General features: G+C 37.5%; 2 protein-coding genes across 3 annotated transcripts in view; both read right to left on the minus strand.

Annotated features, from left to right (window-relative positions):
- The window catches only part of stau2 (staufen double-stranded RNA binding protein 2), a 148,017-nt gene extending 130,920 nt beyond the window's left edge, over positions 1-17,097 (minus strand). For both annotated transcript variants that reach the window (XM_017696214.2, XM_017696212.2), the window contains exons 1-5: positions 16,960-17,097; positions 8,554-8,755; positions 6,682-6,812; positions 5,416-5,575; positions 4,346-4,481 (exon numbers count right to left, since the gene is read on the minus strand). In XM_017696214.2, coding sequence (XP_017551703.1) covers positions 4,346-4,481; positions 5,416-5,575; positions 6,682-6,812; positions 8,554-8,746 — 620 coding nt within the window. In that variant the 5' untranslated portion in view covers positions 8,747-8,755; positions 16,960-17,097. The remainder of the gene's footprint in view (positions 1-4,345; positions 4,482-5,415; positions 5,576-6,681; positions 6,813-8,553; positions 8,756-16,959) is intronic.
- Positions 17,098-18,191: 1,094 nt separating this feature from the next.
- flj11011l (ubiquitin conjugating enzyme E2 W) lies at positions 18,192-26,996 on the minus strand. The gene is made up of 6 exons (XM_017696215.2): positions 26,942-26,996; positions 24,492-24,583; positions 23,846-23,948; positions 21,257-21,412; positions 20,320-20,395; positions 18,192-20,227 (listed from the first exon to the last, which is right to left on the minus strand). Exons 1-6 carry the CDS (start codon positions 26,954-26,956, stop codon positions 20,214-20,216), a joined length of 456 nt encoding a protein of 151 aa, XP_017551704.1. The 5' UTR covers positions 26,957-26,996; the 3' UTR covers positions 18,192-20,213.
- Between the last annotated feature and the right edge of the window lie 493 nt (positions 26,997-27,489).

Consider the following 27,489-nt stretch of genomic DNA (forward strand, 5'->3'; position numbering starts at 1 on the left):
GACGGACACCGCTGTTGCCTTTGAAGTTGGCTTTTTATAGTTTAGCTACTCCTCTCTTTAGTGGATTAGCACAGGCCCCAGTTTACTAATCTGAGTAAGGGAGGGGGGGGGGGGGGGTGGTTAAGTATTATGTGTCACTACCAGGATTTTCTTTTTTCATTTAATTATTTACTTTACTTTATTCAGAACCTATCTGTATTTTGTGTCAACTCAGCATCATGTGTTGCTATACTAATATTACAAAAAAAAAAAAGTATGGAACAAGTGAATGCCCATAATATCACTGTGTCAGGGGACTCAGGAAACGAAGTAAACTAAAACAGGTTATAAACAGGATTAAACAACTGAAATCGAAAATAATTTTTCTCCAAGAAACGCATCTTACAGACTTAAGAGTTAAAATTTGTAAAGAACAGATGGCCTGACCAGGTGATATATGCGTCATACAATAACTATGCAAGAGGTGTAATTATTTTGATTCATAGGAGCATACCATTCCAAATGACAAAACAATAAAAGACCCTGCTGGTAGGCATGTAATCGTTCAGGGTAATATCCTTTCGATTACATTAAATTTAGTGAGTTTGTACGGACCAAATGAAAAACCAAAATTTTTCGAAGATCTATTTCTTACTGTATCTAATTTGCAAGGACTTTATATAATTGGGGGAGACTTTAATTGCACTTTAAACCCAGACATAGATCGCTCAACAGGATCCGATGCCTATAAAGCCCAAACCAGACAGTTAATAAATCAATATATATTAGATATCAACTTGGTGGAAGTGTGGAGGGAACAAAATCCTGACAAAATAGAATTCTCCTGTCACTCAAGTGTACTTAAGTCCTGCTCACGTATAGACTACTTTCTTGTTTCAAGAGAACTTTTATCAAAGATCAAACAATGTCAGTATGATAGCATAGTAATCAGTGATCATGCAGCTATCTCACTGAATGTTCATATAGAAAATTTTATTTGCAACCCCCCAAATTGGCTATTTCAAGCAAGATGGCTACAGAATTCAGATTTTGTTAAATTTATAGGGGAGAAAATAGATAACTACTTTGAGTTAAACACAGATCAAACTTGTGCCTCAGTGAGATGGGAAGGATTTAAAGCATATATTTGAGGTGAAATTATTAGCTATTCGAGTACAAAGAATAAGCAACAATGAATACGAATGGAAACCCTGGATAAACAGATAAAATCTTTGGAGTTAGAGATAAACATCTGTGATGATTCAGTAAAGCAAAGTAAACTGTTACGTATGAGAACTGAATATAATAAACCATCTACTGATGCAGCAGTAAAAAGTCTAATGTGGCTGAGGCAATCCTATTATGGCCAAGGAGAGAAAGCGGGAAAACTCTTGGCATGGAGAATTAAGAAAATGCAGAATGAAAGAGCTATTAATAACAAAGACCTCCTCAGGGAGAATAACGGTAGATCCCTCCAAAATTACTGATAGTTTTAGACAATTTTATGTGAATTTATATAAATCAGATTGTTTCCATGTCTCGGAAGAACGAGACATATTCTTGGACCAACTTCAGTTTCAGACACTCACAGAAGACACAAAACAAGAGTTAGATAGAAATCTACCTATTGAAGAATTTTCACAGGCTATCAAAAGTATTAATAGTGGTAAGGTTCCTGGGCCAGATGGCTTCCCGATAGAATTTTATAACATTTTCAAAGAAAAACTAATAATTCCACTTTTTAACATGTATGAAGGAGCGTTTAAAAAACATGAGGCTCTTCCAACCACTCTGAGACAGGCAATGATTACTTTCATATTAAAACCCGGTAAACCTGCCACAGAGTGCTCATCGTTTAGACCAATAAGTCTGATGGGGGTTGACACTAAAATACTTTGTAAAGTTTTAGCAAAAAGATTAGATCCCTATATTTCACATTTAGTTCATAATGATTAAAATGGTTTTGTACCAATACGTCAAGGATTTCACAATATCAGAAGAGTTCTAAATATAATTCATGAGAAATCTGATGCTAAAGATACGGCTTTACTATCACTCAATGCTCGTCAGGCATTTGACAGAATAGAATGGTCATATTTATTTAATGTTCTCCCGAGATATGGATTTGGAAATAACTTTCTCAAGTGGGTTAAGCTTTTGTATACAAATCCTAAAGCTAGTGTTTTAACAAACAACACAGTTTCTAAACCTTTCACATTGGAACGTTCTACTCGCCAGGGTTGCCCGTTATCTCCAATGTTATTTATTCTGGCTATAGAACCCTTGGCAATGAATATTAGAATGCAAACTGATTTATTTGGTATTCAGATAGGAGATCAAGAGCATAGATTGGCCCTGTATGCTGATGACCTGATAGTTTTTTTTTGACAAGACTGTCCATTAGTATACCAAACTTAATACAACAAATTTGTAATACAACTTTTTGGCCGATTTTCTGGCTATGGTATAAATGATTCAAATTCTTCTATGCTTTTTCTGAACAAAGATGAAAGGCTAACTCCAGTTACACAAACCCCATTTATTAACGCAAAAGAGGGATCTGTGTATCTTGGTGTTAAAATCACCCCAGACATTAAAACTATTGTATCAACAAACTATGACCCTTTGATTAGTGAAGTGCAGGAGTCTCTAAATAAATGGCAGATAATGCCCATATCAATGATTGGCCGCATAAACATGATCAAAATGAACATACTACCAAAATTTTTATATCTGTTTCAATCACTCCCTTTGCCTCTTTCAAAGCTATTTTTTGATTATCCATCCATCCATCCATTTTCCAAGCCGCTTCTCCGCCAGGGTCGCGGGGGGGTGCTGGAGCCCATCCCAGCAGTCTTCGGGCGGAAGGCAGGATTTTGATTAATTAAACAGTATTTATATTAGATTCATTTGGAATAATAAAAAACCTAGACTAAGACTTTGCTTGTTGCATCTGCCATATGAAAAGGGGGGGTTACAACTCCCTAATCTTAAATTGTATAATTGGTCTGCACAGCTGCGTTCAGCTGTGTTCTACTTTTCAAATGAGACACCTCCTGCATGGATAAATACTGAACCAGTACGTGGGAGATACCCCTCCCATCTCTCGTTTTTCACCTATTTTGGGCAACACATTTTTTAAGGCAGGGAGAGTTGATGGGGGTTTCAAAATCTGGGCAGATAAAGGTGTGCAGAAGCTGGCAGACCTTTACAAGGATGGCAACCTTCTTACATTTGAGCAATTATGCCAAACATAACATTCCAAGGAAACATTTTTACAAATATTTACAAGTTAAACATTTCATTATGTCAAAATATAGGCCAATCGAATCCGAACCACCACCGTCATACCTAGAGAATACCGTACTGCAAAATCTAGAGGAGAGGCCATATTTCTTTATTTTATAGTTTTATTAACACACGATAAGGAATCCACTACTGACAGGTTGGATGCATAGAGATCTCACATTCAAGAGGAGATAGAGGAGACGGAATGGGAAACTACATGTTTAAAAGCCCAAAAGCAATCAATTAATACAAGAATGAAACTTCTCCAATATAAGTGGTTGATGAGAACCTATGTAACTCCAGTCAAATTGAATCATTGGTCTCCTGATATTCCAGATGTTTAGCTGGAAAGGGTACTCTCTTTCACTGTGTATGGGAATGTCCAAATTGGGTATATATCCAGAGAATTGTACTTTTAGTTCCAGACAATTAAAATTGATTGACTTTGGTCTCCTGTAGGCCAGGCGATTAATATCTTTGTACTGGAAGAAAATGGATGTACCCTCAAATCATATGTTGGTGAAGGAGATGGCATCCTGTATTGTATTGGAATGACTCACTTATATTGTCAAAGGAAAAGGGATAAAATTTGAAGAAATATGGTCACCATAGACTGAGTTTCTGAGACATTATGAAGGAAATTAATTAGGAAAATGATGCTAATTTATTTTTATTTTTTTTTTTTTGGGGGGGGGGGGGGGGGGGGGGGGGGGGGGGGTTGTGGATTAGGTTGTTTAATGTACATCTTATGTCAACTCATTATTTGCTTGTTTTGTAATATTGAAAATCAATAAAAAGTGAAGGGATAAAAAAACATTGGCAAAGACAGCTTTGAACAGTTGCACAAACAAAATCCTAATATTTTTTATTAATACATAAAAATGTTTACATAACTGCAAAAAAATATGTATTTCTGCAGTGATTGTTCTTAATGTTACACACAGATTTTCAGACTTTGGGAAACATTTACTTCACAGAGATAGTCTTACTTTTCTGTTTTGCACCTGAAACTTATGTAAAAGACTCTGCACATCAGGCATGTTCTGAATTCTGCTGGCTGAAGAAGCCCTGTTCTTACCTCTGGTTGAATATTCCTCTAAAGTTGTAGTTGGCTCTGTAGTTGGGGACGGGTTTAGGGTCCAGCGGTCTGTAGATGGCCGGTTCCCCTCTCTTCATCGCCAGGCCATTCAACTCCACTGTTGGTGTGATGCTGCCTGTACAGCACAAAGAAATACATTCAAGTTAATTTGCACATTTTTAAAAATCACATTAAAAACAGCATCATATTTAACCTTGTTATTAAAGCACACATACACCATATGTCCATAGGTTTGTAGTCGTCATTGTTTCTTCTGAAATCAAGGGTATTAATAGGGAGATTGTCCCCCTTTGCCGCAATAACAGCTGTTACTCTTCTGGAAAGGTTTTACACTAGATGTAGGAACATTGCTGTGAGAATTTGATTGGATTCAATCACAAGAGCATTAGTAAGGTAAGGTGATGACTCAACCCAAAGGCATCGGATGGAGCCCCATTATTCCAGAGCAGTTCCACTGCACCACAGCCCAATGCTGGGGGGCTTTACACCTTTCTAGCCCACGACTGGATTTGGGCATGATGACCTTAAGCTCATGTGCGGCTGCTCTAGGGCGCCCTATTCTATAGGCCAATGCTTTTCTATGCACATTTTAATGGCTAAAGAATCACCTATATTGAACTCGATCCAGTTCCAGTAGCTGGTTCCTTTTTTTTTTTCTTCTGCTGTATTTGATGATTTCATAAACAGGTAGGCTATTAACCACAACCTGCATCACCGAAGAGCATGTTCAGAAGACAAAGAGACTTAAATGTCTGCAGGATGGAACTACTTTACAGTAAAAAATTTAAACCGTAAAAACTATTAAAGTAGAATTTTAACCTAATTTTGGACAGCCGATTACTTTACTAAAGCATATTATTTTATATTGTTGCATATTTTATTTATGTGCTCTAGTAACATTATAGTTGTGCAGTACTGTCAAGTTTCATTTGGTCGATAATGACTTTGGTCAAGTTCAGACAGAATTTTGTGGGGCTCACCCTCAGAGTCCTGCATTCATCTTCATTATAATAAAGTCAGTATGCGAGGCACTGTGACGGTTTCTTTACCTGGGTTGCTGTTGGTGTCCACTTTAGGGGAGCGGGGCGGAGGTCTGGGTAAGCTGCTTTCAGCCAGCGCTTTAGTGGCTGTGGAGTGTTGAGCTTTTTTAATGCTGGTGCCCTCAGCCTCCCACTCCTGCTCCCCCAGACACAGCTGCACCGTGAAGATCTGCAGACATACAAAAAAAAAAAAAAAAAACACAACAAGCGGCCAGTGTTAATATAATTAACATATAATTAAATATAAAATATAAATATAATTAACAGCCACCAAATATAATTCCTACATCACATACTCATGTAGAGTTGTTAAGTAACCTCTAATTAACTTGATTACGTGGTTTCTGTATGACATACTTATCTAGAAACACAGACAGAAGTATGTTAGCATAGCTAAAGACAGCAGGAGCCATGATGAAGCCTGAATTCTGTCCATACCTTTGCCAGTGCTATAGCAAGTTAACACATGAAAACAGTGCATATTAATAAAGAGAATTCAGCGGTCACAGTAATAAAGTACATGCACCCTGTTACTGTGCATCTTTCAAAAAAATCTGAAAAAATAAACAGTTAAGATAAAACAGTCATTCAGTGGTTTCATGAGAAATTGTTCACAGAGGTGGAATCTGTAAGTATTTACATGAAATGGTTATGATCACGCTGTCTGATGTCCAAGACATTATTCCTTGATGATTTGTTTTATAATCCATTCATGGTGGATTGTACATCCAGGGTGTTATGAGGCAAAATAGTGCGGAAAATAATCACCACCACTGTTAAGAAATCTATAAAGAGTTTCTGCTATTAACAATTTCACATGAAACCATTCCAAACAAATGTGTTTACATTTCAGCCCAACCAATGAAATACGCAGAAATTTAGAAAAGTTGGTGGGTTTCCACTTTAAGTAGTTTTCTTTCCCCAATTACCTGCATACTCTACTATATTTAAAGATAAAATATCCTACATTTTGCTCTTGTCGTTAGTGGCAGAAATACCAAACCCCTCCAAATGTAATTCATGCCACTATTTTTTACCAAAACAAAAAGTTTGCTTTTGAACGGAGCAGCTAAATAGGCCTTAATACAAACTGTTTTTGCGACACAACAATTGAAACAGCTTGAGCACCTTTGTCTTTTGATATATTTAGAAGCAATTACTTTTGTACTTTAACTCAGGTGATATATAAATAGAACACATCCTTTTACTTGAGTAGTATTTAATAAAGTACAAAGTGTGTGAGTTGTGTATTTTTACACCAGTGGTGTAATGTACCTTAGCATGGGCAGGCCCCCTTTCATTCAGCAGCTTGTACTGAGGTTGTATCCTGTTGAAACGGGCTAACTCATTCACCAGACACATGGGAGTTTTCTCTTTGGGGTTTGCCATGTTATCCTGGGGAGGACCTGACAGAGACATTTCAATCAATCAACTGACCATATAATTAATGAATCAGTGAGTCAAAGCAATCAATCACTTTGTAATAGCCAATAAAACTGAGTAAATTATATGTAAACCTGTTTAACTGGACAGAAAGCATTGATTTTGATGTAAAAACAACACCAAAAACATTATTATTCTTACACTAAAGACACATGTAACATTAGAATATATACAAACAATCCAGTGTAATTGGTTTGTGAGCGAGTGTTTTATCTCAACCATTTGCAAATATCTCATCAGTGAAGTCCAGTATTTACAATTCCTAGTTCCATCTAATAAATCTCTCATTGAAATATTCAGGTGCTGCTGATGGAAATAAACAAATCCATGCAATGGCCAGAGTTCAGCAAGAGGTCAGGAATCAAAACTATGTTCTTCTAACCTACATAGGCAAATTTATTTATATAGCACCTTTCATACACTTCAGTCATTCAAAGCACAAATAAGAAAATACACAATATTAATTCAAATGAAAAATTAAAAAGATGTAGAACAACAGACATTTAAAAAAATGTTACATTAAATAAAATGTTACATTTAATTAAAAATCAAATAAAAATTTTAATTAGGACAATAAAGTGCCATAACATGATGGAAGTGCGGTACAGCTAACAGTGTTTTCAAATGAGCTGAAATCTGCTCAATTGCAAACATTTTCAGCCCAGAGTTCCATTTAAGAGCAGCATAGTAGCTAAATGCATCTTCTCAATGTTTAGTCTTAATTTTAGGCTGGACTAAGTGACTAGTTCCTAACAATCTGAGAGTTCTACTTGGCTCATATCGCTGCAGCACATCATTATAGGTTAGTAACAGTACCTTAAAGTCTATACTGTAACGTACAGGTAGCAGTAAGAATTTAAGAACGAGAGTGATGTGTTCCCTTCTTTTACTCTGGCTGCATTCTGAATCAGCTGAGGCTGTTTATCTTGTGTCTCACATTCTTAACTTTACTGAAAACAACACATTCTTCCATCTTTTAAATAATTATATTTATGTATTCTAATATATTTATGTATTCTAATGTTATATAGTGTTTTTACTTTATATGTGTGTGTGCCCATGCTCATCAGTCTGCAGCATTTGTTTCCAAAATTCCTCTGGCTTGTCAATTTTGCATACATCACATGTTACAGAACAGGTTTGTGCAAGTAACACTGCACAGTAGAATAGTGAAACTGCAGGTCCTTTGCTCTCATATGAGGGTTTTGCTTTGCCTTTCTGGCCAGCATATGAGCAGGTCTATCTGAGAGTTTTCTTGATCTTCAAAACTAGTTTTGACTTCCAAAGTTCACATTTAATGTCATTTCTCAATGACATTTCAGACAGTGGTAACCGTAACCTGGAAGACATCACTTTGATCTTTTCATAGCCTGCTTTGCAGGAACCAATTTGCTTCATTTTCAAATCCTCAGCCAGCTACTTAAAGGAGCCCATGTTTCCTGAGAGCTAGCGCAAGGTTTGAAGAGTCATACATTTTTCATATCAGCTGACAACTCCAGATGATCATCCTTAACCTGATTAAATCAGTCCTACTGAGTATACTGAGTAAATTCTTTTTTTTTTTAATCCATCAAATATAAGCCATCTGTGTATCAACATTTGCAGTAAAATGTTCTCCACTGATGTCAGTTATAGCCCGCCCCCCCCCCGCCCCCCCCCCCCCCCCCGTAGCCTGTAAAGAACATACAGATTAAACATACATACCTGGTGGGCTGGCGGGCACAGTGGAGTCCACGAAGCCAGCGGGCGGACTGGAGCAGGCGGGCATCGTGGTGGGCACTGTGCCATTTACAGTGGGCTGCAGACCCAAAGCTCCTGGACTGGGCACAGCAGGCACAGAGGGCACCAGGCCGGGCACAGACTGGGGTGCTGACGTCTGCACTTTCACTTGAGCCATGCTCTCTATCTGACAGGACAAGAGAAAAGACACTTATCGCTCCATTTCGGTTTTAGCAGGGATTAGAGGGTTAATCTAAAAACGTATTGCGGTGCAGATTATTGATTGACCTTTAGACCCCACAGTGGCCTCACCTGGCCGCTCTGAATTTTACTGCATCAGACATGCACTATAATTCACCTCATTAAATTGAGGTCAGTTCTGACAGCAAATGCAACAATAACAGCCATGTCCAAGTGATCACATTTTAGATCACTAGATGGTTAATTTTTTTTTCATTTAATCTTTTTATTAAGAAGCATAATATGGAGAATGTACAACATACTGCATTATAGTACAGTTTTTAACTGGATTTTTAACAGGATTTTAAATTACAAAAATGAAGACAGGACATCAACATTCAACAACAACGCCTACCCTACCCCCCACCCTACCGCCCACCCTGCTGCATGCATATAACTCTAAAACTATCATGTATCCAGAAGAGTTTTGTAGAACTCTAGGGTAAAGTCATAAAATTCAATTTAGACAAGATTTCAGCAAGTTTTCTTTAATCTAACAGGGCAAAGTTAAGTGAAATGGTCAAATCCAAGTGAAGCAACATGCACTATAATTACACAAAAGTATTCGCTCATATGCCTTTACACGCATATGAACTTAAGGGACATCCCATTCTGAATTCTTGACCAAAAATTCCCATAAGATTTGTTGGATAAGAAGGCCTGGCTCGCAGTCTCCACTCTAATTCATCCCAAAGGTGTTCTAGCGGGTTGAGGTCAGAACTCAACTAAGGTCATTCAAGTTCTTCCACCCCAAACTCACCATGTCCATGTCTTTATGGACCTTGCTTTGTGCACTGGTTCGCAGTCATGTTGGAACAGTAAGGGGCCATCCTCAAACTGTTCCCACAAAGAATGAAAATGTCCAAAATCTCTTGGTCTGCTGAAGCATTAAGAGTTCCTTTCACTGGAACTAAGAGGCCAAGCTCAACTCCTGAAAAACAACCCCACACCATAATCCCCCCTCCACCAAACGTTACACTTGGCACAAAGTAGTCAGACAAGTACCGTTCTCCTCTGTAGCAGATCTCCAAGAGAAGGGTTGGGGACTATTGCTTTAGGACAACTCAGAAATGACCAACATCTCTCCACAAAAGGTTTTGTGGGACTACGGAAAGAGAGGAAACTAGCTTCTTCGCTGAACGTGGACCTTAATATAATAATAAATTACTTATATAATAAATAAGTAAATATTACAAAATAATAATTGCAATATTTACTGAAGCTGCTACATACAAAAGAAAGCATAAGCTGTTTGTCTTACAAAGGGAGTCCCCGATTCTGGTCCTACAGATCTACCACACAGAGTTTAGCTCCACCTCTAATCTACCTGATCTAGGTAATAAAGGCCTACAGTGCTATGAAAAATTATTTGCCCCTCACCCAATGTCTTCTTTTTTTGTTTAACTCTTTAAAATGTGGCATTATGTGCTGCTTTTTGAGACCTTCAAGCATGCTTCACACTGCCAGAGAGGCTCTATTTCAATGATGTTTAGATTAAACAGATCTGGCAGTAATCATGCCTGGGTGTGGCTAATGACACTGAACCCAATAGTCAGTTGAATTTGGTCAACTGGTTGCTACAGGAGCAATTACTTTTTCACATAGGGCCAGGTAGGGCTGAAGAGCATTTTTGCTTCAAAGAATGAAATCATCATTTAAAAACAGCATTTTGTGTTTATTTAGGTTATTTTGCATCTAATAGCAAAAGTAGTTTGATGATCTGAAACATTCAAGTGTGACAAACAAGCAAAAACAGAAGAAACTGGGAGGGGTGACTATTTTTTTTCACAGCACTGTATCCAGAATTTAGAGCCAGATGTGTTGGATTTGAAGTCTCCAAGACGAGGATTGAGTTGCCGTGTCTTAAAAGCCCGTAAGGTTTTGTGGTTCTAGCTCAAAAAACTGCAACCTGTGAGTCTTTTACTCTTGCCATCTAATGGAGCACACAGTCAAACTGGCTTCTAAGGACTTTCTGTTTTTTCCATTAGATTGAGGAAAAAAAAACTCCGGTCCAGGACTGTTTTTATCAGGCCTGATTTCCAGGAAGCAATGTCATCTGGACCAGCAGAACCTCTAACAATGTTGTCAGCCGGCCAGAACCATTTCTGAACATCCTGCTTGGGGTGCCCTAAATAACAGAATCTATTTTTTATGCAAGAACAAGCTAATAAAAACTACAGAAACTGCTGTTTACATAAAGAGATTCTACTAGTGACTTAAATTACATGTTGAATAAACAACAGAAAAAATGCCCGAGGTGCACTTATTACAATCAAACTGCAAAATATATTTTACCATTCAACCCAGAGGTGTTTCATGTAGTCTACACCAAAACTCATCATTAGCAAATAAACATGAGTTAACAAATACCTCATCATTAACACAAGCCACTTAGCCACCAGTTGCACAAGCCAGGTGTCTGTATATTACCAGAGAGATTTATCTGCTAACTTTAAAGAGGAATTCCAATCATTTTTCCGAGACAAATTCCAATAATTTCCAATAATGTCTGCAAAATTCAGGGGCTGAGATGTAAAAAAAGTCTGAGTGGTTTGATGTGAAGTGGTTCATTGTAGATACTAATTTCTTTATAGTGGTGGTGATAGCAACTGGAGTTGTGATGTCTACAACTCAAACACAACCACTTTATTACTATCCGAAACCACCATGTGTCTTCTGAGGTTTTATATGCAATGTTGATGATGGAAAAATTGTGAAAAATCGGGTTGGGGGTTGGTGGGGGGCCTCCCTGCACATACCTCCCTATCCTTCAACTACTTTAAATTAAAAAAAAAGACAGCATGTTCATAATTTCATGTAGTGTTTTCTTGTAAGGGGACTTTTCAAGGACATCTGGTTCCTATCATCACCACTGTGAACAATTCTTTAGCACAGAGCATTTTATACCAAATCACTCTCAAAGACTTTTTTTCCTTTTTAAACATCTTACCCATCTAATTATGTACACATGTGGATAAATCAGTGGAACGCCCCTTCAACATGAAAAGGTGGTCTGATTGGCTATTCTGCATGTTAATCACAGACAGCTGTTTTAGTGGTCAGTAAACACACAATGATATCTTGCTTACTAGATGTGAGGCGATGATACGATTTGCACGAAATACAGGTGGGTGATATGGCAAAAATACCTAAAGACAGTTTAACGATACACGATAAGCATTGCGTTGTCTTGACACACAAAAAAGCACAGTAGTGGCACATTTAAAAATAGTCATATAACTCTTGGCACAATGATCTATAGCCAACACTTCACATACTATGCTGCACTAAATGCAAATAAACAGGTTTTATGATCTCTTTTTGATAAACCATGCAGTTGTTCAGTGTTCTTTCAGTACTCCTGATAACCTCAATACATTCAGGAAACCATACTATCATGATAATAAAGCTGATTACATTAGAATTATATAAACTATAATTATAAAATATTGTTATATTGCCCATTTCTACAAAACACTAAAAAAAAAAGTCTGTCAGACAGATTAAACACACACGGACATGTGGATGGCCCATCAGAAAATCCTGATAGTTATGTCCAACTTAATGCACAAAATATCAGACACTCCAAATCCCTCTGACACGACACTGCTTCTGTACAACTAACCCAATTTCCTCACTTTACAACATGATACATATTTAATGATGATTCAAGGGTTAATAACGAAGGAACGAGTTTGAAGGAACGAGTTTGTTTTTAATATAGTGCAGCGTGTGGATGATGCACTGTATTGCACCAGACAACCTCAAGTAGGCGTCAGTTTTCATCCATCCCACAGTATGATTTACATCTATCAGAGAGATTAGATTAATAAGATAAATCATTTTTCATGTTATGAGAAACAGCTGCGCACCTCACAGCTGTATATATGTTGCCTTAAAGCAACACTGAATAACAATAAAAGGGATTTAGCCAGTAGCAAGTGAGGTGCACTTATGCAGCCACATCAAAGAACCGTTTCTTTCCTGATTTTTTTTGAGAAGTGTTTTTGCTTATTTTGAAATTCTTAGGCTAGAAACCCCTTCCAGATCAATAACATCATGTAGCAGCCAGCATGTAATATGTCAACATTCTCATTAGTTTTATTTAGAAAGTGAACGGCAATTCCTATTTTTTCCAACTTGATTCTTTTTTTTTTTTTGTTTTCTCTCTTTTGTTTTACCTTTTTAAGAAAACAAACATTACTCTAAAAGGTAAACATGTAAACAGTGTTTCTTTGAAAACCGCATACAGTAGCATGTTTTATAGCATTTAAAGTGTGTCAAGATGCACAAGTTGTGTATTTACTCTGCTTTGTTTCAAATATACAGGTTAAAATATCAAGTTTCCTATATAACACTGTCGAATTCCTTTCTATTTTTGAGCAATGCTGCCGCAAGGCAACAGACCCCAAAATAACCTCTGCATGCATTAAATGTAAAATGTTAAACATTCACTTGAACACTGCTCTACTAATGCATGTGGATGGACATTTGTGGGGGTTAGCCAACAACCTGCAAGCTTTAGTAGTGGGATCAAGAAAAACAAACAAACAAATCCAACTAAATTCACTTCTTATTGCCTGAACCATGGACCCACTTCATTAGCACACGATAAAAACCTAAATGACTGCTTATCACATGTATCATTATAGATTTTGCTACAGTTGGGACCGTTTAAAAAACGTTAATTAAAAAAAAAAGAAAGCAGTGATTTCTAAAATCTACTTTGACTTGTGTTTCACTGCAGACAAGATACTTCATTTGTAAACATACATCCATTCCTGCCAGTCAGGTCTGCAACACATTCCAAAAAAAGCTGGGACAGGGCAGTTTAGGGCTAGTAATTAGGAAAAATAATTAAATAATGTCATTTGTAACATAACTAATGATGATTTGGTACAAAAGTAGCATACAGGAAAGGCCTAGGAGCATAAATGGGCTGAGGATCACTAGCTCGTCAACAAATGCGTGAGAAAATTATTAAAATTTAATTATTTAAAAGCAATGCTCCTCAAAAGCGACCTAACCACATAGCAAACTTTGGTTTGGTTACTTTGGCAAAGCCCTGTCAAGCAATACATCATGTAGTTACATCCACAAATGGCAGTTAAAATTTCGTGTGCTGAAAGGAAGCTTTATGTTGACCGTGTCCAGAAGTGGCGCTGACTTCTCTGGGCTTGGAGGCGTTTGGAATGGACCATCACACAGCAGAAATGTTTATTGTGGTCAGTAGCAGTATTTTATGTCTTTTTTTGGAAGAAACAGAGAGTGCTCCGGATAAAACACAAAAAGAGCCATACGGGCTCTTACCAGAAACAAGACAGAAAGCCAGGGTCCGTCACGGTACAGGGCTGCGTCAGTACCCTTGGCAAAGGTGACTTACACTTCTGCGACGGCACAGAGATTTTGGAACAACATATGCCCATACATATTTTTACAAGACAATGCAAAACCACATTCTGTACACATTACCAAAGCACTGCTGCAGTAGGAGAGGCTTTCAAATACAAGCGGTTCATTTTTGTCTGGTTAATAAACACACCTGACCAGATGGGATATGAGGCATGCCATAAAGTGGGTCTTTTTGGTCAGGAAAGTAAAGGTCTCCTTCTTGTAAATGTAGTAAATACATAAACACTGCAGCCTAATGCAGCCCTACCACAACTCATATAACTCAACTGCACTTATTAAGTTCAGATCAGCAGCTGCTGACTTAGTGTACCATCTCAGGTTACTATTTTATATATATATATATATATATACATACATACATACATACATACATACACACACACGCTGCAATATCAATAATGTAAAGGTTTGGAATTTCTGTATGTATTAAAAGGACCCATATCACAGAAAAAAATTAATTTCTCACTTTTTATTTTTAATAAAAGAGTTTGTTGAAGTACAGTGGCCTCAAACCCTGATCCTGAAGAGCTACCTTCCCGCAGAGTTTAGTTCCAACCTGTATTCAGTAAGCTTCCCCCAATGCCGACACATCTGAACCAGCCAATTAATAACTTGGGAAGAGGCTGATTAGCTGGAACACGTGTGGCAAATTGTGGTTGGGACCAGGCTCTGCAGCAAGGTAGCTCTCCAGGATCATGGTTGGAGACCTTGGACAGGTCACTCCCCAGTCCCTACAGTCATTCTGAAGTCATTGTTTTTGTGATGTCACAAGCATCTACATATATCTGCCCATTCACAATTAATTCACACAAAAGTGTTTCTGCATGGAGAGGCCTTCACATGCATATAAACTTGAGTGACATCCCGTTCTTAATCCATACGGTTTAATATTATGTTGGCCCACCCTTTGCAGCTATAATAGCTTCAACTCTTCTGGAAAGGCTTTCCACTATGTTTAGGAGTGTGTTTATGGGAATTTTTGACCATTCTTCCAGAAGCACATTTGTGAGGTCAGACACTGATGTTGGATGAGAAGGCCTGGCTCACAGTCTCTGCTTTAATTCATCCCAAAGGTGTTCTATCAGGTTGAGGTCAGGACTCTGTGCAGGCCAGTCAAGTTCTTCCACAACAAACTCGCTCATCCATGTCTTTATGGACCTTACTTTGTGCACTGGAGCGCAGTCATACTGGAACAGGAAGGGGTCATCCCCAAACTGTTCCCACAAAGCTGGGAGCATGAAATTGTCCAAAATCTCTTAGTCAGCTGAAGCATTAAGAGTTCCTTTCATGGGAACTAAGGGGACGAGCCCAACTCCTGAAAACCAACCCCACACCATAATCCCCCCTCCACCAAACTTTACACTTGGCACAATGTAGGCAGACAAGTACTCTTGGCAACCACCAAACCCAGACTCGTCCACTGAATTACCAGACGGAGAAACGTGAATCGTCCCTCCAAAGAATACTATAGCGTCCAATGGTGACATTTGACGCTTTGCATTGCGTTTGGCGATGTAAGGCTTGGATGCAGCTACTCAGCCTTGGAAACCCATTCCATGAAGCTCTCTACGCTGTTCTGGAGCTAATCTGAAGGCCACATGAAGTTTGGAGGCATGTAGTGATTGACTCTGCAGAAAGTTGGCGACCTCTGCGCACTACTGGCGTCAGCATTTTTTTCCACTAATGTTCATAGAAGCAGTCCTCATGCATAGGTGCTTGATTTTATACACCTGTGGCCATGAAAGTGGACTGAACACCTGAGAATACTTTTGGCTATATAGTGTATATAATACAAGAACAGTGGAATATGTGGCATTTAAAGAGCGTAAATCACTGCAACACTTCATAAAATTATGCTAAATGCTGATAAATTATTTAAATTTTATATTACACCCTTTAGTAAAGCAGGGGGTTCCTTATCAAAGGCAGGGACAACTCAAAGAACTACTTGAACGGATAAGTGGTTCTTCTACAGGATTGAAAACCTGTACATGGTTCTTTAGAGAACCTTTAAAACACAGCCAATAAAAGGACTCCGTTATTGTTACAAGTCACAGAACTATTAACTGGTCCCGCTTTTGCTTTTAGAGTTGTACGAGTACTTATTAACATTTAAACATAAATCTGAGTTTGTTTATTAAGCCTTAACGGTCAGTCGATCCCTTTACCATACAACATTACTTCTGGAGGGGACAAATACAAAGTAGCAAGTGATAAAATGATGCAAACGTGTGATACATCGATATTATACTATCAGTTTATTTGGCGGCCTGTTGTTGGATCACAGAGCTCTTTCTTCAGTTTTGCGTTCCACCTTAAAAAGGTACAGCAGTTACATTCTGGTGCCTATAACCGCCTAATGTAGCTGCTGCACTATTTAAGGTGGAACGGCAAATGAAAATAAGGAGCCCACTTCAGCTTCACTGCTGGTTCTCTCCCCGCTCTCTGGAGCTCCATAGCCGGTTCTGAGAATGCAGGAGCTCGGGAAGGTTTTATTGCAGTTAAAAGAATCAAATAAATCCAGCGTGTTCTTCATTTTGACTGGCCCTGAGCTCACATCATCATGGCTGAAGCTCCAAACTGCCCCTCCGCATCTCAAACACACAAACACTTCCACAGGCCATAACTCAGGAGCGCCACAAGCTAAAAACAGGCGCTACAAAGCCCCCGCAGATCCACATGCAAAACGGTGCACAGCTCCAACATGAAACATTCCCCCATTTAAATATTATATTTTACCTTTTTTCCACAGCCAGACCCACTCACACCTCCAACATCGGCAAACACTAAAGAGAACTGATGACACGGACTGAACCACTACATAAACTCATCTCATCACATCTCAGCGCTCTCCATGGCGTTTATGGTGCAAACATTTTGATCACTGCTGATGTGTGATGTGATTTAATAGCGACTTCATTTAGCCGTAAACCCACTTTGTCTCAGAGTAGACAGTATTTGTGTTAAGTTCAACATAGAACCCCCTTCTGTTTTATATACAATGGTACAGTCCGGCTTCCTGCTCTGCACAGCGGGCGTTCCAGCACATGAAAAACAAAATAAAAGTCCCTATAACCTGCTAATACCAGCCTAGCTGCTGACTGAACGCTCGATAATAAACAGCTTAATATTATTTCAGTTCAAAATGTCAATTGCAAAACTCATTCAGTTAGGCTGCATCTTCCTCCAGCTCTATTGACTTGGTTTATATCTTACTATTTGTTAGATTTTTTTCATTTAGAGAGATTAACTTAATGGAAACCAGTTTCATTATCTTAAACAGTAGGGGGGTGTGTGTACATATATACCTATTGTGTGTGTGTTTAATTGAAGATTTTAATTTCAAAATGCATTGGCATAATACAAATAAATTACTACATAATTTGAACATAATACAAACAATATTATTAAAGAGAATCATCATACAGTTTCATGCAAAATTTAAACATCCTCAGTCAAATGACGCTTTGCTATTTTTTTGTGCAAATAGGTTCACACATCCTCTACAAGGAACAATCTTAATTGTGGTATTTTCTGCAATTTTTGTACACAATTTCTATTCATTCACAGAATTTTACAGATTTGGAAAAAATAAAACTTCAAATATAGAATGTGCTGTAACATTTTTAACTTTAGCACAGACCGCAGTATACGCTGGGTTTTATGTCCTATATGGGACACAATAATGCACATAATTTGAAAACAGCAGCCAGCCATACAACATAATTGGTCCAAGATTACTTAGAAAAAATTGCTTTCACATTAATCTACATTATATTTTAAGTAGTATATTCCTTCTTCTCTTTACACACACACACACACACACACACACACACACACACACACACACACATTTTGGATTACCCCTATATAAAACTGAAAATCTTCTTCCACACCTTAACCCACTGTATCCCCTCCTGTACCCCCTCACACACACCCCTACTCACAAAAAGAAAACAAGACAAATGAACTAAGAATGAAATATTCAAGTATTTCAGAACAAATGGCAACAAAATACATCTTTGGAGTGAGTGACATTATCAGAAACATTGTGGAAGCCCACCAACCAACGACCAGACACGTATGTTTTGTACATACTTGACTGCCACAGCAGCAGCCAATCAGTTTAACTTCTCTGGATGCATGAGCATGAGCGTTTAGAAAAAAAATCCAGCTTTCAAATCCTACTGTGCATTTGCAAAAAGTGCAAAATAAATGGCAAAATAATCACATTTGTGCTCCGTGGTAACATTATTTACTTAATCTACACGAGGAGCATGCAGCTGAAATTAACTTGCGATTCAAAAGAGTAATACACATACAATTTAGGCATACACGTTTTGTTTTTGTTTAGATTTTTTTTTTTTAATATGTAACAGTCCTTCAGGAGAAAATATCATAAAATGTAAAATATCTGTAGGAAGGTGATTTCTTCTTGGAAAAAAGTACCTGAGGCAGAAGAGAGTGACCAGGGGAACCAACACTAGAACCGTTAATTACACCGGCTAGAATGATATGGAACACACTTAAATAAAATATGCACTGTCAAACCTTCTAAAAACCCTTTAAAGACTTAAAAACAAAGACAATATTGTATTTTCAATATAAAACACATAAATAAAAAAGCAACACATGTTTTGCCCACATTCATCAAAATAATGATTTCATCCATTATAGCTCAGTGCATATGGCTGCAGAAAGATGCTTTTCAAATCAGCTCAGCTCTTGGTTTGACAATTGATGTCAAATATTTAGACCAAATGCTAAAACTTTCATCAAATTAATGCAAGGAAAAAGTGGCTGTTGTTGAATAACAAAATAGAGCAGAGACAGCAGAGCAACACAAACCCTACTAACTTAAAGTGGCAAGCAATGTTTACAATAATTATTCGGTACCTTTAATGTGGTCAAACCACCTTACAGTGCATAAAAACTGAGTTTGGGGAAAAAAAATTTAAAAAGTAACAAAAATAAACAAATGAACAGAGATGGAGCACATCCTCTAGACTTTAAAGAGAAATTCCACAAAATCCTTTTTTAAATTTGCATAAATAAATGAACAAGATCATAAACAAGGTCATTCAAAGTGGTTTGGTGTGATATGCTCAATTATAAAGACACTTGTAGAGCCAGGATTGTTCACAGTCATGGTGATAGGAACCAGACATCCACCTCTAAAGGTTCACTCGTACACTCTTACGTTATTTGTAATACACTGCATGATGTCTGAGACGCTGTTTTACGATAGACTAAAAAGTATTTTTAAAGTATTTTTCCATTCATTGCAGAGGAGTACCTGAAGGGCATTGAGAGGCAAACCAGGCCCCAAAGAAAACTTATTATGGATTCATCACTATTATACCATTATTGACATTACAAAAATTCAGAAGACACATGTAGGTTCACTGGAGGTTTTGGGTAGTGCATAAAATGGCTTCATATGTCTTGTAAACGTCATAACCCTTGGTTTCACCACTGTAAAGAAATCCGAATATACAATGAACCACTCTCAATAACCTTGTTCACATCTTAACCACTGAATTATGCAGAAACTTTAGAAAAAACGATGGGATTCCCCTTTAAAGCTAAAATCTCTTTCAGACAATCCACATGATTTGGATTTCCATCAGTATTGCACAACACACACATAATCAATACAGAAAAACAAAGTGAAACCATACAATAATACATAGATTTAAAAAGGAATAACCTCATTATCCCCCCAAAAAGAAGACTCACTGCATGAAACGACTTCCTGCTGGAATCAATCCCATTTATGTGTATTTCCGCTTCTTTGCAACGTCATTATTCTAACCTTTGCAAATCCGCACTCCACATCTGACTGTCCTTCTCATAACAGGCCAGATCCTCCGGATCATCTGCGGTCCATAGTTTCCGGTTCAGGGTCCGGAGTCCAAAGACTTAATGATTAAAAAAGTGCTTATTTTTGTCAGTAGGACTTCTTTCTTCTAAGTGTTTTACAAAGTTTAATATTAACATGTATCATCTGCAAAAAGAACAGTGCAAACAAATAATTTACAACGCTCATTTATTAATTACATATACTGTATTATTCATATTCAAAACCAATATTCTCACCATGATACCACCATTTTGTCTTCTTTGGATTTTTATTACATGTCCGTACATAAAAGGAGTTATCAGGAGGCCGCCTCTGTAATAAATAAATAAATGTGCTCATAAATAAATACAGTAATACATCTTGTTGTGTTCTGATCAAATTTGACTGATTTACTCTGTTTCCCTATCATAAATAGAATCTTTCATCTAATTTTCATTAGACTTTGTTAACTTCTCTTAAAATTATTACATCATCCATTTTGTAAACATATTTGAAAAGTATAAAAATTACAAATTTAACACACATCCAATATTGTAATAAGGTATTACATGTAGTCAGCCTGAAAATGTAATAAATTCCCAATAAGCAACCTCAGAAAAACTAAATATTGTGATGGATCTTCTGAATGCTGTAAACATCTTAAAATATTATGATATAACATTGTAAAAAAAAGCATTACATTATCTGTTACAGTACTGTTACATTATCAGCTAAGGCACTGTATTAAATTACTGGGTATGTTATTACATTGGATTTATTTTCAACCAAGTTAATTGCAATTTTTATTACATTACATTATTGTAAAATTGAATAAATCTATGTGATTTTTTTGTTTATTTGCAACACAGACACATGCTAAAGCTGGTCAGCAACACCCTGAACTGTCTGATTTGTCCAGTATCAAGCGTAACTGCACAGACCTTCAGTTCAGATGCTTTGCATTCCCTGAAGTATTATTTTATGTCTACTGGAGAACGAACTAAATGACATAAAATGTAAATAAATGAATATATAAATGAATAAATACATGCATAAATCATATTTATTTATAGTGTATTTATAATTCATTATTTATTTTATCAGTAGCAGTATTTTACTGGTACTTGTAGTGCTGCAGGAGTTTATAAACACCTCAGTCTCACTGCTTACTGTCACACATGTAGGTCCACTCACCTTTTCTTTGCAGCTGGACAGCATGCTGATAATGCTAAGACAGACTGACTGCACTGAGAGTGCTGGTGACCAGTCCTCTGTTAAAATGGACAGGCAGATGTGGCCGTTGCTATAAACATGAGGATGGATGGGTATGTTATCTCCTGTGAACATTACCTGCTCAAAAACACAGACAAGAGCACAGAGTTATTAGAATTTCTCTATCCTTCTGTGACAAACAATCACTAGAATCAAATCTGCAGAGGATGATGTTGAAGGATAAAAGCTCTCAAGGTTGTATCTTCAAGTGTTAATTCAGTATTAAATGTTGTCAATTAGCTACAACATGTTTGGCATCTGAAGTTTAAAGTTTCTATTCATCTTCTCAAACCTCATCATTCTCTGTCAGTGGAGCTAGAAGAATGTTTGCAGTTTGCCCAAGGCTATTTGCTGGAGTACACTTGTCCATTTCTTGCATTAGCCTCATTTTAGAGGCAGTTTAAGGGAAGTCATGACGACTTAAGTAAATCATTAGCTATACAAGAACATCACTGGGCAACACTAGACAACACTGTGAGTCAGTCTTCAGTGAATATGAGTAACTTCATTTTGGAAAGCAGAAGAATGTTACATAATTAAAATTAAACATTACAAAATTTATGAAATTATACTTGTAGTTTTTCGACAGCAACTGGTATTGAGGTCTGAGTTCTAATTGGTTGGCATTGCTTCTACTGCATGTTGATTGGTTAACATTACTTCTACTGAGTGCTAATGGGTTAGGGTTTCTGCTACTGAGGGCTAACTGGTTAGCATTACTGTTATTGAGTACTAACTAGCTAGTATTACTGCTACTAAATGCAAATTGGTTAGCATGACTGCTACTGAGTGCTGATAGGCCAGCCTTACAGCTACTGAGTGCAAATTGGTTAGCATGACTGCTACTGAGTGCTGATAGGCCAGCATGACAGCTACTGAGTCCTAAATATAGGTGATCAGTTAGGACAGGCTTGGTGTCTGAAGATTCTTTAGTTTGTAGTGAGCAGCACTGTCACTCAGTAACATCTTCCAGGTTGGTCACATACTAAAGGGTCCACCTGAGAGTCCGAAATGAGTGGGTTTTTTCATAGAGCTTTCGTGTTTTTAGAAATCCTTCTTATACTGACAGATCCATTTGTGCATTCAACACTGTTGTCATATTTCTGAGTTTTTGGACAGTTAAAAGAGCACAAACCACTGTATTAAGCCAATGAGCTGATTAACCTATTAGCATTTAATAGCAGTGATTCCAACCAATTATCACTCATTAGCAGTAATGCCAACCTGTTAGGGTAAAGAGGGAAACCACTTTAACAGGGAAAAATAATAAGTAATAAGCATAATAAGTATAAGTAACTAATAAGAATGAAGCAGATTTGGACAACGACGCTAGGAGCTATGGGGAATTTGGCACGGATCCATCCTCACAAGAGGGACCCTGTTCATACCACACCATGAAATTCAGCTCTAATCTCAAACACTTCTCACAAACACTACAGACTGCATTAACTTCACCCAACAGCTCTGAGCTTAAGAGCCAAACTCTTGACCTTTTCACCTACCATACCTTTAAAAAGAACACACAGAGAACAAGCTATAAACCCACTGCAACTAAAAGCTCCCAGTGTTTATAAATTCTTTATTTATAAACAAATTTATAAATTTTTATACATTAATAAAACAGGCGAACTGTGAAAGCATAAACCGGATATTAAAGTAAAATATAAACGTCCTGTTTAAATGACGAAAAAGCTGGAATCAATAACAAAAATATCACACAAACTGAAAACGTCAAACAACAACTCATAATCAGACAATCCTGATCAACTCTTAGGCCATAATGTTATGCTTTGTTTCTTTATTTTTCCTTTCTTTCTTTCTTTCCTTTCCACTTTCCTCCCTTTGTCTCCTTTCTTTTTTCTTCCATTTTTCTTTCATCCATCCTTTTTTCTTTCCTTACATCCCTCCTTCTTTACATTCTCTCTTCATTCTTTCCTTCCTTCTTTCATCATTTCTTCTTTTTTCTTTTATACTAATTTTTTCTTTCCTTTATCCTCATTTCTTTATCCACTCCTTCATTATCACTTTATTCTTTTCTTCTCTCCTTTCTCCTTTCTTCTTCCCATCCTTCCTGCTTCCGTCCCATCCATTTTCTTGTCTCTATTCCTTCCAATCTTCTTTTCTTTCATGTCTTACTTCCTTCCTTCTACCAGTCTTGTTTCCTTTCTCACTTATTTTTTTCCTCCTGCACACTTTTTTCCCCTCTTCCTTCTCCTGAAAGAGTTTGAGTTTTCTTTCCTGACAGACACAGTGATGATACGTAACACGGTCTACGCGATACACAAACACAGAAGTGCTAAAATCAGTGAATAATTTAGTCTGAAAAAAGTAGCCGAGTCCTCAGACTCAACACAGCTAGGAAACCATTGTACTTAAATAGTTAACTTTAGTTTTTCTTAAGCAGAATTAATTAGGGTCTCTTTGTAAGGTAACAGTGTTTAAGGAAAACTGTAAACATTGACTAAAAAAAATCTGTTTACTCCACAGTTAACATCACGATCAACACTGTACCTGAGGCGAGTCAAAGGGATATCGACTACTGAATTTGAAAAGCAGCTGAAATTTTTCTCCTTCATAAAGAGTACCAGAGGCTCCTTCCATGTCTACAATCCACCTGCAAAACACACACCAGCAAAGCGTTCAGATGATATCAATACAAAACATCAGCAAGAACAGCATCATAACAAATGATTATGATCTTCCTTCATCATCACTGTATAATAGTCCACGATTGTTATCTATGATATGTCTATGTTGTCCTGTGTATTCATTGTAATTTTCTGCACTGAACTGTGAAGCTTTCTTTCATTCCAATTAGTGTAATATATGTCTTGGTCACTTGCAGGGTAATGTAAACACAGACCCATTTTCTTGTATATGTATCTCCTGTGCTATGAACAAACCATTGGAATAACCCAAAGTTGTATTAATCCTGTGTTATAAAATAAGATGCAGAAACAACTCAAGATTTGTTGACTGTTTCAATGTTCCTTCTTTGAGCAGTTTTGATATCATACTGAGTTGGTAAACACCAATATTTTGCAGCTCCCTCCGAAACACTGACTAAAAGGAAGACGAAAGGAAACAATCAGGATGAACAAGTTCAGCAGCCTGCTGTCAGGCTGGCACCTCATACTTGAGATTCCTTGCAACTTACTGTGTTATTGTATTCTGTACACTTTTTTCATTCAGAGTCATTCCAGGAGGCGGATCGTTCTGCAAGGCCAACAGCTCTTTCTGAAGCCTTTTCTGTTGAGGAAAAAGACAGACGTGCAATTTGAGGAAGGACACAGATGCTAAAATTGAATTCGCTAAAAGATTGAATGAAATTCACAAGAATGAGAAATATTTCAATGAAATTATTCCTGTCAACCTAAAACAACATTAACAGACAGACACACCCATAGAAATAAACTTTGGTGATGGAAGCATGACCATATGAAACGAGAATTTTAAAGATTTTTCCTAATACCTGCCTATTTGAATCTTTAAGACCTTTTTCAGAGGAGTTTCACATGAAATTTTCCATCCTCAATTCAGAACTGTTCACAGTAGTGGTGACAGGGCCCAGACACCGACCTCTAATAGCTCCCTCACAAAGTTATTACATGAAATGGTTATGAACACACTGCCTGATTTCTAAGACCCTGTTTTACAGTGGCTTTGAGAAGGTTCTGGGTAAAAATGTATTAAAATCCATTCAGGACATGCAGTGTGTCGTTAGGCAAAACAGTCCCCACACAAAAATTATTTTTTCAGATCTTCCACTACTTTACCATCATCAACTTTACATATACAAACTCAGAAGACTTTAGGTTCACTGGTGGTTTTGCACTGTAAATAAAATGGCTATATTGGTGTTGTAGACATCGTGACCCCTGGTTCCCATCACCACCACTGTAAAGAAAACCGAGTCTCTACAACAAACCATTTCACATCAAACCACTCTGAATGACTGATTCTACATAATTCAACATAATATGAAATACATACAACAGACTTGACCTGTAGGATTTTACATTTACATTTACATTTACAGCATTTAGCAGATGCTCTTATCCAGAGCGACTTACAAGAAGTGCTTTGCCAATCTAGAGAAAGTATCTTTGCTAGTTACCAATAGCTTAGAGAAAAAGACAGTCCTGGGCTCAGATACTACTAGAAACAAATATGTCACTGCAGACACCAAGAGAAAAAGAAACGGAGTTGAACGCAGAACTCTGTGCCATTCAATGCAATAAAATAAACTACAATACAATAAACTACAATACAATAAACTACAATACAATGCAGTACAATAAAATAAGTGCAGCTTATAATTCAATGCTCATTTAAGTGCTGTGTAAAGAGATGAGTCTTCAGTCTACGTTTGAAGACTGGATATTATATTGGATATAGGATATTATATTGTGTAGTTCTGCGTCAATAACTTACCGTACAAACTCTAATAACTCTAAAACACAGCATGATTTAATAATTTAGTGTTTACTTAGTTAATTTAATCAAACTTAGAACAAGTAAGGCAAGACTGGGTTTCATTATTCACTAAGAAGGAGTATCTGCTCGCATCAGCTGAATAAGTAAACGACGCTGATTTATAGCAGAAATGTTAATGCAGGAAAACCAAGGACCGTTAGAGCTCAATGGTTTTGAATATTCTCTAATTAACTGTTTCGTTTTTATAATCCCCTGTAGCTCGGTCCTAATTCTCCATCAGCTCTGCTTCTGATATTCTTGCTTTATTTCTGTTAATAAATATGGTTTTAGAGAATTTTCGATTTCTGTTTTAACGCCAAACGTCAGAACGGCTGAAATGACGAGTTACAAAAAGCGGCTAATATTGCGACCTAAGCTACAGAATTCAGTTACCGCTGTTTGGAGAGTATAAACGCTGGAGGACTTTAATTCTGCTGAGACAGAAACTGACACTAATAAATCTGTTTAGAGCTTAATGTAATGCTATACACCTGAAGACATTCAGAAATAAAACTCATAATAATACCAAACAAGAGAAAAGCCGAGAGAGTTAATCAGGATAAAGACAAATCAGCAGGTAGCGTAGCTTAGCTTAGCTCAAGCAACCCAAACCCGGTCACAGTGCAGCAGGTTATCGGAGCTAAGCTAGCTAACCTAATGAAGCTGAAGTTGGCTTCATGTTCGAATTTCCGTTCCACCTTAAATGGAAGCGGTTACATACTGGTGTCTTGGAGGCGCCCCAACGTAAATGCCGCACCATTTAAGGTGGAACGGAATAATAAGCCAACTTCAGCTTCGCGCTAAGCTAGCACGGTGCTAGCATTTGTGAAACCGCAGGAATAAATGATTTTAGCGACGGATTATGAGCAATTAAAATGACACGAATTAACGCCATCACTGAGGCCAGTTTGCCAGTCTGAAGGAGGTGCCAGGAGGTGCCAGCAGCGCAGTGCGGACAGAGTTAGGCAGGTTAGCTTAGTGATAAGTTGCATGGCTAATAAAGCTCTGCAGTCAGACACACATTAAACAGCGGAGCACTAAACAGCGGGGCGAACACGAAAATACTCATCCAAAGAGCATTAAATAGAGAATAAAACAGGGGAACAGGTGAGACTGACTGATACAGCTTACCTGCATCGACGCCATGATGGAGGCCCCAGCATCAGCACTGAACACGCTCTCTCTCTCTCTCTCTCTCTCTCTCTCTCTCTCTCTCTCTCTCTCTCTCTCACACACACGCACACACACACAGGGTCCTGTGACTCTGCCACAGTACTGTGTATTTCATAATAATAGATACTTTTTGCATATTGTACCAAATTTTCATTCAGTGCAGTTATTCATTTCCACGAGATATTTCTGAGAAGGTTACATAAACATCAAATGTGTTTGGGAGCACTTGGAAGGTGATGAGAAGCAGAAAGTGCCAAAGTGCTAAGACTAAACACCGGAGATGTAAAAAAAAAACCCTGCAGATTGCTTTGAAAAAGTGAAAGCAGGTCTCCAGAAAAGAATGAAAGCTATAATAAAGGTGAAGTGTGGACGCAATAAACACTGAATAAATATTAATTCTGTGTAGTTTTCTGATAAATGAGCTCCCCTCTTTTTCTTTGATACTGAAAAATGAATAACACGAATTGAATGGCGGTTTTGACTGGAAGTGAAATAAATGAAGGCAG

The sequence above is a fragment of the Pygocentrus nattereri genome, chromosome 24, assembly GCF_015220715.1.
Source record: "Pygocentrus nattereri isolate fPygNat1 chromosome 24, fPygNat1.pri, whole genome shotgun sequence".
NCBI lineage: Eukaryota > Metazoa > Chordata > Actinopteri > Characiformes > Serrasalmidae > Pygocentrus > Pygocentrus nattereri.